Here is a 20,335-nt window from a genome sequence, read left to right on the forward strand (position 1 = left end):
CTTCCTTGCTCACCGGTCTGGTGACTGATGCTGATTATTAATCCCAGCTGGGTCATTGTCTGGACTATCAACCTAGCCTCTCCTCATGACCTGGCTTCCTCTCCTCAACCTGGAGATTAAGGTTCCAGGGCCAGCAGCCCAGGAAAATTGAAGCTATCCGTTTCTTAAAGCTTGGATGTGGTAAGTGTTATATTGACACTTTCATTGTATTCTTTTGGTCTTAGTTGTGGAGCCTAGATTCAAGGGAGGGCACATGGACTCCACTTTTTGATGGGAAACGTGCCAAAAACTTCAAAACTGTGTTTCTTCAAATTTTTATTGGAGTAGAGTTAATTTACAATGTTGTGTTAGTTTCAGGTATACAACAAAGTCTATCAATTACCCCTAGAAGCTGTGCTTTTTTTGATGGCTTGTTTTTGGCCACGCTGTGAAGCATGCAGGATCTTAGTTCCCTGACCAGGGATCAAACTTGTGCCCCATGCAGTGGAAGCATGGAGTCTTAACCATTGGACCACCAGGGAAACCTCTAGAAGATGTTTTTAAAATAACTTTTAAAAAAAGTCATGTACCATGACTTATTTAATTAGTTATTCATTCTTCAAAATTATTTATTGAGTGCTTACTATATTCCCAGCACTGTTCTAACCTCTGAGGATACAGCACAGAAAGAAAGAAAGAAAAACTGGCTCAAGGACTTCCCTGGTGGTCCAGTAGTTAAGTATCCACCTTCCAATTCAGGGGATGTGGGTTTGATACCTAGTTGGGGAACTAAGATCCCACATGCCTCAAGGCAACTGTGCCTATGAGCCACAACTAAAGAAGCCCATGTACTGCAATGAGGACCCAGTGCAGTCAATATTAAACAAACCCAAAACTGGCTCAAATCTCTCCTTGGAGCTTATATTTCAATGGGAGCTTCCATTCCAATGCGGGAGAGAAAGACAATAGACATAATACTGAGTCAGTAACCTCTGAGCAGAGACCTGAAGCAGGTGAGGCTGTGAATCACTCCTGTGGTACCCTAAGCGGAGGGAACAGTGACGACAGGGGCCTTGAGGCCAGAGAGTGTCTTGAGCGCTCAAGAAACAGTCCTGACTCCAGAGAGTCTGATTCAGGAGGCCTGGAGGCATGGGTAGGACGGACAGCTCAACAACATCCTAGTGATTCTCAGCCATGCAGACTTCTGACCCTCAGTTTGAAAATCTGGGCTTCCTTTCTCTGCTCCGTAAGAAGGAGTTTTGGGGTGGGACAATGGCACCCCTTTGAACAGATGTTTGTTTCCTTAGGTTCAGTAAGGGAGCCCTCAGTGTCCCTCACCCCACATCACAGCCTTTTGCTTGACTGCTTGCCTTTTCTTTTCCCTTTCTCTTTTTCTTCATTCTCTTTTCAATTTTCTTTCCTTTTTTTTCTTTATCTCACTTTACTGCTCTTTCCTCCTTTTTCTCCCCTCCATACTGCCATGATCTGTGCACAGATTGGAAAAGAATTACCAGACACGAGGCAGAAGGAGGGGAGAATAGGGTTTATTAGAGTGGGAGATGCATTAAGAATCTGCCTGCAATGCAGGAGACCCCAGTTCGAATCCTGTATTGGGAAGATCTGTTGGAGAAGGGATAGGCTACCCACTCCAGTATTCTTGGACTTCCCCTGTGGCTCAGATGGTAAAGAATCTGCCCGCATTGTGGGAGACCTGGGTTGATCCCTGGGTTGGAAAGATCCTGTGGAGAAGGGAAAGGCTACCCACTCCAGTATTCTGGCCCAGAGAATTCCGTGGACTATACTCTTTGGGTCACAAACAGTTGGACACGACTGAGCCACTTTCATTTTTCATGGAGATCCCTTAAAAAAAATAGGAATAAAACTACAATATGACCTGGCAATGCCACTACTGGGCATATACCCTGAGAAGACCACAATTCAAAAAGACACATGTACCCCAATGTTCATTGTAGCACTACTGACAATAGCCAGGACATGGAAGCAACCCAGAAGTCCACCAACAGATGAATGGATGAAGAAGATGTAGTACATATATACAGTGGAATATTAGTCATAAAAAGGAACAAATTTGAGTCAGCCGTTTGAAGTGGATGAACCCAGAGGCTGTTATACAGAGTGAAGTCAGAAAAAGAAGAACAAATATATATTAATGAATATTTATGGAATCTAGAAAAATAGTACTGATGAACCTATTTGTAGGGACGGAATGAAGATGCAGGGAATGAACTTGTGGGTACAGTGGAAGAAGCAGAGGGCAGGATGAACTGAGAAAATAGCATTGACATATATACACTGTCATGTGTAAAAATGATATCTAGTGGGAAGCTACTATACAATACAAGGAATCCTGCCTGGCACCTCATGACAACCTAGAAGGGTGGAATGGCAAGGGGAAAGGGGCTCGAAAGGGAGGTGATTATACATAAAATTATGACTGATTCCAGTGGTTGCTCAGCAGAAACCAACACACCATTGTAAAGCAATTATCTTTCAATTAAAAGAAAGATAGAGTGGTCGATGCTATTGGAACTGCAGACAGCTGGAGAGACAAGGTTTCCTGGAATAGTAGCCCATTTTTATAGCATCAAGACAAAGAAAACTCCTGTTTGGAGGGTGGCATTAAGTGACTGGTTAGAGTGGTATAGGGCGGGTATTTTTTATCTAATATGAGGTCAGGGAGTAGGCTGGTTTAGAACAGGGAGACTCATGGCAACGGTTGCTTTGAGGCTCAGTTCTGGAGATGAGCTTGGTGCAGGGCTCCGCATCTGTGACCTCGGTATAGGGTTCCACACCTACAACCCCCACCTTCTTTCTCCTTTTCTTTTGATTTCTTTTTATTTTTCTCTTTGACTAAGTGTTGCCCCAGACTACCTTCCCCGTGGGCATCAGCGTACCCCTGCCTGTGAATCCTTTCAGAGATCTGGAAGGGGACTACACTTACTAAACCTAAGGGTGTTATACGGAAAGAGGAGCCTGGCAGGCTATAGTCCATGGGGTGGCAAAGAGTGGAACACGACTCAGCGGCTAAAACAAGGGCGTTATAGTCAGATAGCGCGCGCATGTGTGGGAGTAGAGGCAAGTTCCCCGCATGACAGTGGTAGCAATGAGGGGAGCAGAGTCTGCCAGCAGGGGAAGTTGGGGAAGGGTGTGGACCGGTCTGGGGAGGGGTGTGGAGGTGCGCAGGTTTCATGGAGAACCAGCAGTCGGACAGCGGGGTGCATTCCACTCTCTCCCAGGCGCCTCCTCCAGACCGGCACCTGGTGTAGTTAGGATGGGACGTCGGGGCAGCCAAAGCCTCCGAGGCAACTCCTGAGGGGGTCTGCCTCCAACAAAACGGGTTTGAGAACCACCAGGCGCAGATCCCAAGAAAGAAGCTTGCCTGGCGGGGTCAGCACTTTCCGCGACTCGCGCTTGGAACTCGTAGCGGTTCGCGGAGAAGAAAGCGCGGAAAATGTTTGGCCGGTTGAGGCCGCCGTAGCGAGGGGGCGGGGTCCGGAAGGAAGCAGTATGGCGGCGCTGGACGGTGACAGCGACGAGGATTTGGTCAGCTATGGGACTGGCCTGGAGCCGCTGGAAGAAGGTGCGCGCTATATTCGTCGCCAGAGCCTCTGGCAAACAGGCTGGGGGTCCAGGGTTCGGGGCCAAAACACTCAACTCTGTGCCAGACCTTTTCTGGCACTGGGGGAAAGGCTTGCGTGCTACGGGCTCTGGGAACAGCGACCAGAAAGGCGTGCTCTGTGCTTTTGGGGTGCTTATGTTTTGGAGGGACGGATCAAAGTCCCGGAGGGATGGGAAATAGAAAGATGACAAATAGGTTCGTGTGAGAGCCGAGGTAGGGGAGCAGCGGTGGTCAGGCGATGTTTTTCCTAGGACAGGACGTTTGAGTTCAGACCTGAAACAGAGAAAGGAAGCAACGGTACGAAGATTTGGGTGAAGAGCATTTTAGGCAAGGCGAACTGCAAGTGCAAAGGCTCTGAAGTCGGAGCCAGTTTGCCAAATTGAGGAATAGGCCGGACTGTTGTGGGTGGAGCATACAGCACCCGGGAGAGGCTGGCAGAAGATGATCTCAGAGGAGGAGGTGGGGGTTGAACCTTACTTGGTGTGATCAGGGAGTTTGGATTTTAATCCTAAGTGTAAAAGAGTCTTGGGGGAGGGGTTACACAAAGGAGGGATGTATGTTTTTAGGTTTATTCTATCCTTGATTTTGTGAGTCGGCCGGTTGGGGGTGGGCAGGAGTGAAGCAGGGAGATTACCAAAATTAGGGCGATGATGGTGGCGGCGGTAAGTAGTGGTGAGTTGAGAGTACTTTGAAAGCAGCGCTGATCGCGAACTTGCTGGTGGAATGTAGGGGTGAGAGCAAGATGAAGCAAGATTCTCCTCCATGTTTCTGGTCTGATCCACTTCATGACTTGATTTGTTCAGTAAAGTATGTATTGAGTAGCCAGTAAGGATTGATGGCAGTGCTAGCCCCGTGGAGGAAGACAAAGCAAGTATGGTGGGGAGGAGTTGTTTGCAGACTCCTTTTTTTCCCATCTTGACCACATCCTGTCAGGTTGTTTGTACTTCTGGGACATAGCCACTGAGGACCCTCTTATTCCCTACAAACAGTTCAAATCATTAGAAACTTCTGCCAGATGCTGGCCCTGTATCTACTGTCTGCGTACAACAGACAAAGAATTGCTAGTCTCCTGAAAGCTTCTTATGTATTTAAAGACACCCCTTGCGTTTCCTCTAAGACATCTCTGTACCACACTCAGTTCTCTAATAGATTCAGTTTAAAGTCCCCTCAACCCTAAATTGTCAAAGCTTTTCTCCAAGTATGGGACCAGAGTGTGGGTAAAGTGGGGCCATCACTAGGTGCGTCCTTTATTTTAGGCTGTATTTCTTTAGTACAATCTAAGATTGCACCAGGTCTCCACAGTGGCTCAGTGGTAAAGAATCCACCAGCAATTCAGGAGCGGCAGAAGATGTGGGTTTGATCCCTGGATCGAGAAGATCCCCTGAAGAAGGGAATGGCTACCCCCTCCAGTATTCTTGCCTGGAGAATCCCATTGACAGAGGAACCTGGTGGGCTACAGTCCATAGGGTCACCAAGAGTCAGACGCGACTGAAGTGACTTAGCATAAACACACATGCATGCAAGATCATATTAGCTGTATCGGCAAACACATCATCCCAAGGAATTTATTGACAAAGATACTTGATTCAAGGGGTTTCGAATCTAGTTGAGAGCAAAAGTATGTGATTCACAAGCGCTAAAGTATGTCAAGTAGAGAAGAAATAACCTACACACGCTAACAGGAAAACCTGAGAAGGCAGGATAGGAACTCCTGAAAACTGGTTGGAATTTAGGTATGCAGATCGAGGAAGGGTTAAACACTCATGGGTGGAGGTTATTACAGCCTGTCAGGCAGCAGTTTGGGTCATTTCTATATTTTTGCTCACGGTTGTTTCCTTGTGAAGTGACCTATTGTAAGTCATCAACTATTTGATCTATATTTTTCTAATTCTTCCTGTTTTGATGGTGCACAAAATCTGGAATGAGCGGTCTAGCCAGTCTTTTGAAGTTAGAGTGAACTTTTTTTTTCTTGTCCTAAAATCATCTTTTAACTTCTCATTAACTAGAAGTTTTTGAGGGCTGATCCATTGTTACCTAAGCGCTTTGAAGTTAAAACACACTCCCACTACATTTTACAATGTAACATACTAGACCAATAACCACTTTTACCTCCTGCTTTGAAACTTTAGTGACAGGTTAGACAAACACTGGTGAGGAGGGACTCTATTACTTGATTAAAGTTGCTGGCCCTGACAGAAAGTTTTATTGGTTAAGAGACAGTGAAGGGATTTCCCTGGTGGTCCAGTGATTAAAAGACTTTGCCTTCCAATGCAGGGGGTGTGGGTTTGATCCCTGGTCAGAGAGCCAAGACCCCACATGCCTTGGGGCCAAAAAACCAAGACATAAAACAAGCAATATTGTAACAAATTCAATAAAAACTTAAAACGTGATCCACATTTTGTTTAAAAAAATCTTTAAAAAAAAAACAGTGGAGCTTAGCTCAGTGCTCTGTGATGACCTAGAGAGTTGGGATGGGGGCTTGGGAGGGAGATGTGTGTGTGTGTGTGTGTGTGTGTGTATCTGATTCACATTGTTGTGCAGCAGAAACTAACACAACATTGTAAAGCAATTGTACTCCAATAAAAAAAAACAGAACCTTCAGGAAAAAAAAAAAAAAAAAAACGAGACAATGACTGATCTGTTATACACAGGCTATTGGACACATAGGTGCCCTGGCCTGGAAGCTTATCTGGCCTTGGGGCTTATCTTATCTTCCCTTAGATGCATTCACTTGGCTGTAGAAACCTTCTCATCTCCAGCTCATCCTGCACTCAGATTAATTTAGGCCCATTTTCTTCTTCCTTGGTGCTGTGATTCTCCCACTTAAAACTACCTTTGACCCCCAGTCGCCCACAGGACGCACCTGGACCCTGCAGCACGTGTTCCATGTCTGCTGCACCATCTGCCTTTCTTATGTATTTATTTAGCTTTGGCTGTTCTGGGTCTTCACTGTGAGCAGGCTTTCTCTAGTTGCAGCGAGCAGGGGCTACTCTTTGTTGCCATGCAGGGGCTTCTCACTGTGGTGGCTTCTCGTTGCAGAGCACAGGCTCTAGAGCGTGGGCTCAGTAGTTGTATTGCAGGGTTCAGCTGCCCCACAGCATGTGGGATATTCCTGGAGCAGGGATCGAATCCGTGTCCCCTGCATTGACAGGTGGATCCTTAACCACTGGACTACCAGGGAAGCCCCCATCTGCTCTTCTGGTTCCATCTTCTGTGGCTTCCTTCCAGTCAGACTGTATTACCTTCTCTAACATCTTACCTTCCCCTTTTAGACCTTCTGTTTACTGTTTCCTGATGGGATGAATGCCTCTGGGTGATGTTGTGGGCCTTGCACATTGTCAGAGCAGTTCCTATAGACTCTGAGTGCCCTGGGAACAGGAGTGGAGTTGTGTTTAGTTTTCCACACCCAGGTCTAGAACAGACCTGCTTCCTCTGGAAGGCCCTCAGTAAACTGCTGGTAGGGGACAAGTAATGGGCAGAATGGGTTGCATCCCTGACTTGAGTTGAAATCTGATTTCAGTTTTGTGCTTATTGGTTGTGGAACTTAGTTCAGTTCAGTTCAGTCACTCAGTCATGTCTGACTCTTTGCGACCCCATGAATCGCAGCACGCCAGGCCTCCCTGTCCATCACCAACTCCTGGAGTCTACCCAGACTCATGTCCATCGTGTAGGTGATGCCATCCAGCCATCTCATCCTCTGTCGTCCCCTTCTCCTCCTGCCCCCAATCCCTCCCAGCATCAGAGTCTTTTCCAATGAGTCAACTCTTCACGTGAGGTGGCCAAAGTATTGGAGTTTCAGCTTCACCATCAGTCCTTCCAAGGAAGACCCAGGACTGATCTCCTTTAGGATGGACTGGTTGGATCTCCTTGCAGTCCAGGGGACTCTCAAGAGTCTTCTCCAACACCACAGTTCAAAGGCATGAATTCTTCGGCCCTCAGCTTTCTTCATAGTCCAACTCTCACATCCATACATGACTACTGGAAAAACCATAGCCTTGACTAGACGGACCTTTGTTGGTAAAGTAATGTCTCTGCTTTTTAATATGCTATCTAGGTTGGTCATAACTTTCCTTCCAAGGAGTAAGTGTCTTTTAATTTCATGGCTGCAGTCACCATCTGCAGTGATTTTGGAGCCCCCCAAAATAAAGTCTGACACTGTTTCCACTGTTTCCCCATCTATTTCCCATGAAGTGATGGGACTGGATGCCATGATCTTAGTTTTCTGAATGTTGAGCTTTAAGCCAACTTTTTCACTCTCCTCTTTCACTTTCATCAAGAGGCTTTTTAGTTCCTCTTCACTTTCTGCCATAAGGGTGGTTTCATCTGCATATCTCAGGAACTTAAGGCACTTCTTTAATCAGAGCATCCTTATCAGGGTATGATAAATGAGATAAAAGTGTGAAAGGAAAGGATTAGTTATTATTAGTAGGGATGATTATCACAGGGCCTCCCTCAAATGCCACTCCCCCCTGGAGTTTTCTTGTGCTGTGATTAGAGGTGGTGCCTCTCACTCAGGAGCCCCATGGAGCCTAGTGGCTCCCACACTGTGTGGCCCCCATCATCTGCTGCTGGGTTCTGCTTAGTTGTCGACCGATCTTACCTCCGTTTTCATCTCAGGAGTACCTGGAGAGCCAAGCAAGACAGGACCTCGAGTTGGTGGGACCTGTCCTCTCTCACCTTAACCTGGTGGTTCACAACTAGGGATGAGTTTGCCCCCCAAGGGACATTTGGAAATGTCTGGAGACATTTTTGGTTGTCATGCTTTATTGGGACAGGTGTGTTACTGGCATTTGGTGTTACAGGCTAGGGATGCTGCTAACCATGCTGAGTCAGTCCCGCCTAAGGAGGGATTATCCAGCACAAGGGAGTCACTCCAGCTTAGCCTGGTGTTAGCCAGGTGCACGTGTGGTAATGGAGCGTGTCAGCTGCATTTGTAAGAAAGGGTGAAAATCTTGGCCTGTGGGACCCAAGTTGTGATTCAGTTCTGATTCAGTTCTTTAGAATGAAATGAAATTTCTAACTGATACTAACCAAGCTTTGCTATGGCCAGCAACTGTGCGCAGCTCCTCACATGTGGTTTTTAATCCTTAGCACCATCCTACAAGGTGGTTCAGTTATCACCCTAATTTTGTAATTGTGGAGACTGAGGCTTAGAGAAATCAAGAAACTTGCCTAAGGTCACAAACCTAGGAAGGAGGAGGGTAGCTAATAGTCTAGAAATGACCTAAAGCCTCCATAAGCTACAAGTAAGAATTTAGGACTATGAGGCTAAGCATTTGTTTACTTTTTGTTCCATTATCCAGAATTAGTGACTGGCTGAATTATTGAAGTAACAGGTACCCAGGGGCCTTAGAACATGTCTTACCTACTGTATGTACTACTACTTTGCTGTTGTTCAGTCACCAAGTTATGTCTGACTCTTTGAGATCCCATGGACTGCAAGTTCCCACGCTTCCCTCTCCCTCAGCATCTCCCAGAGTTTGCCCAAGTTCGTGTCCATTGAATCGGTAATACCATCCAACCATCTCATCCTCTGTCACCCTCTTCTCCTTCCGCCTTCAATCTTTCCTAGCATCAGGGTCTTTTACAGTGAGTCAGCTGTTCACATCAGGTGGTCAAAGTATTGGAGCTTCAGCTTCAGCATCAGTCCTTCCAAGGAGTATTCAAGGTTGATTTCTTTTAAGAACGGCTGGTTTGCTTTCCAAGGGACTCTCAAGAGTCTTCTCCAGCACCACCGTTCTTTGGCGCTCTGCCTTCTTCATTGTTCAGCTCTCACATCCATACATGACTGCTAGAAAGACCATAGCCTTGACTACTGCTGATAACAACAGAAGCTGGTACTTTAAAGGTATTTATTTGTGTGTCCCTCTTTTTACCAAGAACTTCACATGCATTTTCTGATCTAATTTGCTTAACCCGTCTATGAAATAGATGTTGCTATTAGTGTCATCTCTCTTTTACAGATGAGGAAGTTGAGGCACAGAGAGGTTAAGATGACCAGGATCCCAGTGCTAGTCAAGGTGGGCTTGCTGTGACTCTCCACTCAGAGCACTTAACTACTATGTAACTTGCTTTCTGAACTGAATATTTGAAAGTAACGTGATGGTTACTTTTTATTTTAAATGGATACAGAAGTTTTCATTGGAATTGATAAAATTAGGCAGTAATTTGTGCTGTGGTACCTGAAACTTTAAACATAGGAAATTTTTAGGTGAGGATGAAATTTTTGTTTATTTTGACTGCACATCATGGACTGAGGAGCCTGGTGGGCTACAGTCCCTGGGGTCGTAAAGAGTTAGACACAGCTGAGAGACTAAGCGCACAAACACAGATGTCACGTGGGATCTCAGTTCCCTGACCAGGGATCAAACCTGTGCCCCCTGTGATGGAAGCCCAGAGTCTTAACCACTGGACGGCCAGAGAAGTCCAAAGGCTAAAATGTTTTGTTGGGCCTCCTTGGTGGCTCAAATGGTAAAGAATCTGCCTGCAATGCAGGACACCCGAGTTCGATCCCTGGGTTGGGAAGATCTGCTGGAGAAGGGAATGGCTACCCACTCCAGTATTCTTGCCTGGAGAATTCCATGGACAGAGGACGCTGGTGGGCTACCATGGGTTCGCAAAGAGTTGGACATGACCGAGCTACTAACACTCACTTGTTTGTATGATATAGCAACTCAGCCCTTTCCAACAAAGTAGGAAAAGGAATAAATTTAAAGAATGGTAACTGTAGTCCATGGGGCTGCAAAGAGTCAGACACAGCTTAGTGACTAAATAACAACAACGAAACTGTGGAATCAAGAGAGTCCCAGAAATAAGGAAACGTAAGCTTTGGGGAAAATGGGCAATATCAGTGGAGAAATTCTGGACTCAGGGATACCATGAATTTGCAGGAGAGATGTAGAAGTGCTTCTCTCTGCCATAAGCCCCTGCACGCCCTGTGCCACCCCAGCAGCTTGCCTGCTTGACTGCCAGCAGGTTTCACCTCCATGGGCTGGAACCCTCACCCCAGTGTAATTCAGTTTCATAATGGAACTTAGTGGGAAAAGCAGGCCACTTTGCCAAAACATATTTCTAATATAAATATTAAAAGAGATATCTATAATTTTCTTAGAACTATAAATAAAATAAATACAAAATAATAAATATATTATTTTAATTGATAAAATATATTGTTTTCTAAGCTACACTCTCTATTAAAATCTAGGAAAAGCAACTTGAATTATATTTGAAGCTACAAGAAGTGAACAATTCATTACATTTAAGAAATGATCTTTGGGACTTCTTTGGCAGTCCAGTGGGTAGGACTCAGTGCTTCCACTGTGGGGGGCCTGGGTTGGATCCCTGGTCAGGGAACTGAAATTCTGTGAACTATGTGGCGTGACCAAATAAACAAATAAATAAAACAGTGCTCTTTCCCCTAAATCCTCTATAACCCACCACCGCCTTCTCTCTCATCCAAAAAAATTTTTTTTTCTTTTTCAGGTGAGAGACCAAAGAAGCCAATTCCTCTTCAGGATCAGACCGTCAGAGATGAAAAAGGAAGGTATAAACGATTTCATGGAGCCTTTAGTGGAGGTTTCTCTGCTGGTTACTTCAACACTGTTGGCTCAAAAGAAGGTAGGATTTTCTTAATTACAGCTACTGTATGGCTAAAGCAAATGATTGAAATATAATAAGATTTTCACTCCTCTGCCCCCCACCCTCCCCCCCACCCCCAGCAATGCTCCCTTTAAAAAAAAACTTCTAAAAACATGTTAGTATAGGGTTAGCTGAAAAGTTTGTTCGGGTTTTTCCACACAGTGTAATGGAAAGGATTGGCCAACCCAATAGGTATACTATAATCGTTTGTGTTCTTTGGATGTTTCCAGAGTGAACTTGTGTGTTGTTCATTGATTACAACCTGAAGGTTTGACTTAAAAAAAAAAAAAAAGATACATCCTAACCAGATAATTGGACTTCCCAGGTGGCACTACTGGTAAAGAAGCCACCTGCCGATACAGGAGACCTAAAAGATGAGGGTTCAGTCCCTGGGTTGGGAAGATCCCCAGGAGGAGAGCATGGTAACCCACTCCAATATTCTTGCCCGGAGAAGTCCATGGACAGAGGAGCCTGGTGGGCTACAGTCCATGGGGTTGCAGAGAGTCAGACACGACTGAGGTGACTTAGCGCAGCACAGCACAGCCAGGGGATTAAATGATGAGGGTGACTTCTGTTTCCTACTGTGTCTCGCCTCAGGCAGTGCTCTCACGCAGTTCTCTCAGGGCGTCTTCATCTCACACGACTCTGTCTAAGGCGGGCAAGTGTCACAGCTGTTTTGTGGGTGAGGACACTGGTCTTGACCCGGGCGTCCACAGTATCACTTGTCCATACATGTTGTCCACCTGGAGAAAAGAAAAATCAACCAAATTTTTTACATTATGCAGCACTGTAACTTCTGTACTGCTTAGTGTATGTTTTAAAAAAATGTTTTAACAGAAAAACTGAAAGAAAATGATGTATGTATATCAAATATGAATTAAAATGACTGGTTAACTCACCTAGCAGTTATTAAGAACAAGATGAGCCAAATCTGTGATAGATTTTTTTTTTTAATTACTCATACATAATAATGATAGTAAAATAAAGATGGAAAACAATACAAGAAAGTGGAAGGTAGAAAGCAGGTAAGAAAAATAATTAGGGTAAATAAGATGGGTTAAAGTTCAATATCAATTGGGATGGGGAACACATGTAAATCCATGGCTGATTCATGTCAATGTATGACAAAAACCACTGCAATATTGTAAAGTAATTAGCCTCCAACTAATAAAAATAAATGGAAAAAAAAATTTTTTTTTAATAAATAAAAAAATAAAAAAATTTTTTCTACCCAATGTATATTCCCAATTAGGAGGAAAGATGCAAATAGAATAAATTAAGAAGTCAATAAAATTATTTTCAAGGGTTTGGAAAAAATAAAAAAAATAAAGTTCAATATCAAGAATGTATAAAGATCAATTCAATGAACTAATGATCAAAATATTTGAACGGTTTACTCCAGAAATGCTACATAGAATGTTCAGCCTTATTATTATGAAAAGCAAAATTAGGTAACTAAGGCACTATTAAAGAAGCACATTTATAAAATGTTAAAAATGGCAGTCGGGCTTGTGAAGAAAGAAATATATGAGTAGACTACTGATGGTTATAATTATGGCTGTATGTATATTATAATTAAAAAGTAAGACCAGCTCAAAGGATTAGTCATCACGGATAGACTGTGATATGTTAATACACTGGAATATCTCCTTACCTTCAGGAGTGACAGATTCAAGCACTGTGCAGCTACAGGGCAAAGACTGTAGGAATCCAAATGGGGAAGCCGCTGGGCCCAGTGTATTCCCTGGGAGAGCTGACCTTCACTCTCCTGGGGTTTCTCCCAAATTGTCCTGGAAGCCAGCTCCACCCACATACTGGGTGTCGGTCTGCTCCATACTCCTCAGCTCCTCAAGACTCGGGCAGGAAGTCAGAAAGGACATGAGGGAAGATTAAAACAGTATCTTAGAGGGTTCTGGGTACATTTGACCTCCGTGCAGTTTCTCCCTGTAGGCACGGCACAGGCTTGGTAACCATGAGTGGGAACAGGGCTGTTAGTTGTAGGACTCAGGAGTTTGATGGAGTTGGGGGCCTGGTGTGGATGGCCACTGCTGACATTAGACTGCGCTAGGTTGCCCAGCTGTGTCCGACTCTGCGACCCCATGGACTGTATCCCGCCAGGCTCCTCTGTCCATGGGATTCTCCAGGCAAGAATGCTGGAGTGGGTTGCCATTTCCTCCTCCAAGGGATCTTCCCAACCCAGGGATCGAGCCCAGGTCTTCTGCACTGCAATCAGATTCTTTACTATCTGAGCCACCAGGGAAACCCACTCTTAGACTAGCCGGGTTGAATCCTTTCGTGGCTGACTAATGCACCTTGACGTAGTGTTTCTTTGATATGTTAGTGTGTGCATGCTAAGTCGCTTCAGTCATGTCTGACTCTTGCAACCCAGTGGACTGTAGCCCGCCTGGCTCCTCTGTCCATGGGATTCTCCAGGCAAGAATACTGGAGTGGGTTGCCATGCTCTCCTCCAGGGGATCTTCTCTAACACAGGGATCAAACCCATGTCTCCTGCAGATCCTGCATTGCAGGCGGATTCTTTACTGCTGACCCACCAGGGAAGCGCCTTGATATGTTAGTATGTTATTGTATTTTGCGATCCTGGTGGTCTCAGAGAGGTCCTTCCTTTTAAGGTGATCTTTCATCTTTCTTCTGAGATCTAGTTGGGTTCCTTTCACTGTTTAACTTTCTTTTTTTTAATTTATTTTTTTATTGAAGGATAATTGTTTTACAGAATTTTGTTGTTTTCTATCAAACCTCAACATGAATCAGCCATAGGTATACAAATATCCCTCACCTTTTGAACCTCCCTCCCATCTCCCTCCCCATCCCACCCCTCTAAGTTGATACAGAGCCCCTGTTTGAGTTCCCTGAGACAAACAGCAAATTCCTGTTGGCTATCTATTTTACATATGGTAATGTAAGTTTCCATGCTACTCTCTCCATACATCTCACCCTCTTCTCCCCTCTCCCCATGTCCATAAGTCTATTCGCTGTGTCTGTTTCTCCATTGCTGCCCTGTAAATAAGTTCTTCAGTACCATTTCTCTAGATTCCATATATGTGCATTAGAATATGATATTTATCTTTCTCTTTCTGACTCACTTCACTCTGTATAATAGGTTCTAGGTTCATCCACCTCATCAGAACTGACTCAAATGCATTCATTTTTATGGCTGAGTACTATTCCATTGTGTATATGTACCACAACTTCTTTATCCCTTCATCTGAGCTAAGGACTCAAAGATGAAGGGTTCCTGCACATAAGAGAGTAAGAGAGTGTGTATTCTCACTCTGATGACTCTTCTGGGAGCCTCCTTTTGAATTGCTGGCTCAGGAACCCAGGCTCCTGCCATGTTGTGGCTCCATGTTTCTCTAAGTCCTTGGCGTTCTCTCTATTCAGTCATCTCAGTTCAGTTCAGTCAGTCGTGTCCAACCCACTGTTTAACTTTCAATGTATAATTTGATTTCTCTTGGTTGTAAATTCTTCTGGGGAAAGAAAAATTTCTCACTGTATCCCCTAAGTTTTGACAACAGGGCACATGGAAATGAATAAGTTTATGTGGCCTAATTGTGTCTATGTAAACAGTGAGCTGAGAAGGCACTGAGAATTTGTAGTTATTGGAGGTTTCAATTCCATATGTGTTATTTAGTTATTTAGTCATAAGCCAAAATACCATCTAGGATTATAACATTCTAAACTCTTTTCTTTCAAGGATGGACGCCCTCTTCCTTCGTGTCTTCACGACAGAACAGAGCAGACAAGTCTGTTCTTGGTCCCGAAGATTTTATGGATGAAGAGGTGGGTGTGCAGAACTATAACCACCAGGTTGCCAGTGGGATGTGGGTGGGTGGTTGCTGTAGCACCTTCTCTCTTCCTAGAAAGTCCAGTGCACGATCTCCTCTTTGTAAGATTTTATCTTTTTGGTATTTGGACTTTATAGTGCCCTGTATGTGAATGGATTCTCGTTCATTGGTGTAGTGCCTGAACAGGCTGGCACCAGTTTCTAAAGTCAAGAGTGTAAGCAGAAGGTCATATATAGGCAAGTTTACTTGAAAATGCCCCAGTTGCCCCAAAAGTGCAACGTCTGCTGAGCTGAGGCCATAGCCTTCACAGTGACTCTTAAAACACATACTGCTGTTTCAGTTCAGTTCAGTTTAATCGCTCAGTAGTGTCCGACTCTTTGTGACCCCATGAACCATAGCACGCCAGGCCTCCTTGTCCATCACCAACTCCCGGAGTTCACCCAAACTCATGTCCACTGAGTTGGTGATGCCATGCTGCTGTTTAAGGAGGAGTAAATGACTGGAGAAAGGAGTGAAAGGAAGTTCCATGCAGGCATTTGCGTGTCTCATTAAAGCAATCATGACCGCCAACTTCTTAGGGGTAAACAGTGGGGGGTTCTAAAGTAGTCCTGCAGCCCAAAGGTTGCGCTCTGTTTTCTTGTAAAATTAAACCTGTTCTTTAAAACCTATTCATGAGTTCATTTGTGATAAAGATTAAGTACTTATATGGGCATTCTTTAGGCTGCAGGCCAGGGGTGGTCCTTTTCCTGCTTGACCTGCATAATCTATGAGGAAGCATATCTAATGAAACAAGTCTAGATGTCAGCAGGGTCCCAGGTTCTTAGTAATCTTCTGTACATCAGCTTGTCCTTACACGAGCTCTCTTTGCCATTGTGAGGTGGCTGTGGTAGTTTGAGGTGTCACGTTTGTGATGACGTTACCCAGTGGAAAGAGGACTTTCTTTTTGGAATCTTTTCTTGAGAGCAAAGAAACCATCTGGTGGATTTTCCCTCACATCTGCTCTGGTGAATTCTTTTATACCCATTCTTAAAGAGTCCCTGGCAAGGAAAATGGGATCAGAATGCCTGGCTTAGATAAAACATGAACCACCGCCCCTCTCCTGAACCCTCCATACCCCACCAGAGACACCAGTCCTGAAATGCACGGTGGCTCAGAGCAAGGCTGGTGCCTGGACAGCCTCAGGGTTCTGTGGGGAAAGAGGAAGGGGCATTGGTTGTTGGACAGGCTCCCAACGGTAACTGCTTCAGTAAATGCAAAAGCTCCTAACACTAGGCCTGGCACAGAGGTGCTCCTGAATACTTGCTGACTGCGGCTCTAAGATTACCCCCTTCACACTGACCTTTGAGATATTGTCCAAGAAGAACAAACAACACAGCCCTTACTTCCTGTCTTCCTAGCGTAGCACTGCCTGTAGTGGCTTCACTGAGCGGCCACTGTCAAGCCACTTTGTCGTTGGCGGCTGGCCTTAGCTTATCCAAACCACTGTGAAAATCAGCTGCTCTGCTGATTCTTAACTCAGTTTCATAGTTTTAACATTTTTTTTCAGAGAAATAAAGCCATGTGATGTATCATACTTAATTACTTTCCAAATAATGTGAGTAACTGTTTGATTTTTTTTTTTTTTAAGGATCTTAGTGAATTTGGGATAGCACCTAAATCAATTGTTACCACAGATGATTTTGCTTCTAAAACCAAAGATCGGATACGAGAAAAGGCCCGGCAGTTAGCAGCGGCTACTGCCCCTATTCCTGGAGCCACTCTGCTTGATGACCTGATAACACCAGCAAAGTAAGAAGAATTTTTTTGTAATGAATTCATTTATGTGGCTGCCCTGGGTCTTGGCAGAGGCTTCCAGGACCCTTGATCTTGGCATGCAGGCTCTTTTAGTTGCAGCTTGTGGGATCAGCTGGTAAAGAATCTGCCTGCAATGCAGGAGACCTGGGTTCGATCCCTGGGTTGGGAAGATCCCCTGGAGAAGGGAAAGGCTACCCACTCCAGTATTCTGGCCTGGAGAATGCCATGGACTGTATAGTCCATGGGGTCGCAAAGAGTCAGACACTGACTGAGCGACTTTCACACACTTACTGTGGGATCTTTGGTTGTGGCATGTGTGATCTTGTTCCCTAACCAGAGATGGAAACCAGTCCCCTGCATCGGGAGCTCAGAGTCCTAAATGCTGGACCACCAGGGACATCCCCAGAAGAATTTAATTCTGACTTCTCTGATCTTGGCACCACTGCCTTGCCTATGTATGATAATCTTGTTGTTGTTCAGTCACTCAGTCTTGTCTGACCCTTTGCGACCCCATGAACTGCAACATGCCAGGCTTCCCTGTCCTTCACTATCTCCCTGAGTTTGCTCAAACTCATGTCCATTGAGTCAGTGATGTCATCCAACCATCTCATCCTCTGTTACCCCCTTTTCCTCTTGCCCTCAATCTTTTCCAGTGAGTTGGCTCTTTGCATCAGGTGGCCAAAGTATTGGAGATTCAGCTTCAGCAACAGTCCTCCCAAAGAATATTCAGGATTGATTTCCTTTAGGATTGACTGGTTTGATTTCCTTGTTGTTCAAAGGACTCTCAAGAGTCTTCTCCAGTGCAACAGTTCGAAAGCATCTATTTTTTGGTGCTCAGTCTTCTTTGTGGTCCAACACTCACATCCATACATGACTATTGGAGAAATCATAGCTTTGACTAGATGGACCTTTGTCAGCAAAGTGATGTCTCTATTAAATACACTGTCTAGGTTGGTCATAGCTTTTCTTCCAAGGAGCAACTATCTTTTAATTTCGTGGCTGCAATCACCATCCGCATTGATTTTGAATCCCAAGAAAATGAAATCTGAGACTGTTTCCACATTTTCCCCATCTATTTGCCATGAGGTGATAGGACTGGATGCCATGATCCTCGTTTTTTGAATGTTGAGTTTTAAGCCAGCTTTTTCACTCTCTTCTTTCACCCTCATCAAGAGGCTCTTTAGTTCCTCTTCACTTTCTGCCGTTAAAGGGGTATCATCTACATGTCTGAGGCTGTTGATATTTCTCCTGGCAATCTTGATTCTGGCTTGTAATTTATCCACCCTGGCATTTTGCATGATGATAATCTTAATTAAGGTTAATTTGGCTGCAAGTAGGAGAAGCCCTCTTAGCCTAGCTTGAGTACAAAAGGGGGTTTTGCTAACAGGACCTTGCGCTGTTACCACATGGCATAACTCTAGAACTCTAGCCGCTGGCTGTGTTACTGGAGGCTGCAGAGCTACTAGGAGCTGGTGTGGCTTCCCTCTGACCCCCTGCCTCCCAATTTTAAGGGCTCTCTCCTCATTCTATCCTCCCATTCTGCATACCTCCTTGTTCTGCTCCTGGGCATGTGGCCTGATTTGGCAGCCTCAGACCATCATGGCTTCCCAGGCCACGTGCTTGGCATCTGTCTGCCCGTCCCAAAGCCCTGGGAGAGGGGGCATCTGATGGACTTCCCCAGGTTCAGTCAGCTGTGGTGGGAACAGCAGGGCCATGCAATCCTAGCAGGGATGGGAGAAGGGCTCAGGCATGACAGATATATGAGTTGCTTGTTTCCTACTGTTCCTTGGTTGTTTTAAAAAGTTCGTTGTTGGTACCTTGATATCCTAGATTATCTGTTGGTTTTGAATTGCTAAGAAAAATGGGTTGGAAGGAAGGACAAGGAATTGGTCCTCGAGTAAAGAGAAGACCACGCCGACAGAAACCTGGTATGTATATTGATTACTATTCTGCAGCATACTTTTTAAAAACATTTACTTGGCTGTGCCAGGTCCCAGTTGCAGCATGTGGGATCTTTGACCCTTGCTGCCTCAGTTGTGGCATGCAAACTCTTAGTTGTGCCATGCAGACTTTTTTTTTTTCAAAATTATGTATTTATTAATTTATTTGGCTGTGCTGGGTCTAAGCTGTGGCACTTGGGATATTTGATCTTCATTGCAGCATGTGGGATCTTTAGTTGGGGCCTATGAATTCTTAGTTACGATATGTATTATCTAATTTCATGACTAGGGATTGAACCCAGGCCCCCTGCATTGGGAGCATACTTTTTGATGACTCTCTGTTTCTAGAAATAAGATTGCTGGGTCAAGTGATGTGCAGATATTTTTAGGTTTTTCGCCTGTAATGCGAGATCACTTTCTGGCAGGATTGTACTATTTTACATTCCCACCAGCAGCCTGTGAAAGTTCTTGTTTCCTACCTTTACCAAAACAGTGTTGTAGCTTACCATGGTTATTTTCTGTTCATTCCTGTCCCTTGGTCTCCCCAGCTAGACTGTGAACTCTTGGAGGAAGCAGCACTTTCCGGTTCCCTGTGGTTCTGGGCAGTAGTGGTTGGTCACTGTGTGCGTTGCTGCCAGAGTGCAGGTGGGGCAGGAGCTAGTGCAACACCCAAGTGATGCGTGCCCGACTCGAGAGCTGGAGCACCTTTCACAGGCTCAGCCGTCTTCCTCTGAAGTGCGTCCGTGAACCAGCTTTCTACATTTCTAGTCACCCCTGGCTAACGCAGTTGAAATCTCTTTTATAGATCCTGGAGTAAAAATCTATGGCTGTGCATTACCCCCTGGAGGCTCTGAAGGATCTGAGGTATTGTATAGGATGATTGACCTTCAGTTTGGCACAATAGCACCTGTTATTTTATGAACGTGAAATTTAAGGTCAGAAAATTTTAGAAGTCAGTCCTATCCTATTTCAGGGGAATACCCATACCCTAAAACTGTCCTCATTATGCCAGATAATATATTCAGCAACATGCCAGCCCCATTGATGCCCCCAGTCTGTTCAGATTCTTAAAATGGAATCGTTTGTCAGAAGTAGGCTCACAGATATAGAAAACAAGCTTATGGTTAGTAAAGGAGATAGTGATGGGGCCAAGGGGGAGAGACAAATTGGGAGTTTGAGATTAAAATATATACACTGTGTGTGTGTGTGCACTTAGTTGCTCACAATAAGGACCTACTGTATAGCACACGGAACTGTATTCAATATCTTGAAATAACCTATAATCCAAAAGAAATCTGAAAAAGATATATGTTATTAAACTGAATCACTTTATTGTGTACCTGAAACTAACACAGCATTGTAAATCAACTGTACTTCAATAAAAAGATAAAAAAGAGGTTACAAAGTATGGAGTTGTTTGTGTTAGTGTCACTTGTTCGGGGACTTGATTTAGTGATCTGTGATAGCAGAAATGAAAGTATGATGACTGTTGTCTGGGGAATGAATCATGGCATTTGAAAATGGTATTTTACAGGCTTTAC

The 20,335-nt window shown here is 44.6% G+C and overlaps 1 protein-coding gene across 2 annotated transcripts in view; it reads left to right on the forward strand.

Moving 5' to 3' along the window:
* The first annotated feature begins 3,464 nt into the window (after positions 1-3,464).
* Positions 3,465-20,335, forward strand: part of GPATCH1 (G-patch domain containing 1) — a 51,495-nt gene continuing 34,624 nt past the window's right edge. Inside the window, exons 1-7 of one of the 2 annotated variants that reach the window (XM_061138958.1) lie at positions 3,498-3,580; positions 9,583-9,639; positions 11,102-11,236; positions 14,970-15,055; positions 16,688-16,848; positions 18,685-18,782; positions 19,600-19,658. In XM_061138958.1, the coding sequence (XP_060994941.1) occupies positions 15,044-15,055; positions 16,688-16,848; positions 18,685-18,782; positions 19,600-19,658 (330 nt within the window). In that variant the 5' untranslated portion in view covers positions 3,498-3,580; positions 9,583-9,639; positions 11,102-11,236; positions 14,970-15,043. Of the gene's footprint in view, positions 3,581-9,582; positions 9,640-11,101; positions 11,237-14,969; positions 15,056-16,687; positions 16,849-18,684; positions 18,783-19,599; positions 19,659-20,335 lie in introns of both variants that reach the window. The other variant, XM_061138957.1, reaches the window with a different exon arrangement.

This window comes from Dama dama, chromosome 4, assembly GCF_033118175.1.
Source record: "Dama dama isolate Ldn47 chromosome 4, ASM3311817v1, whole genome shotgun sequence".
Lineage (NCBI taxonomy): Eukaryota > Metazoa > Chordata > Mammalia > Artiodactyla > Cervidae > Dama > Dama dama.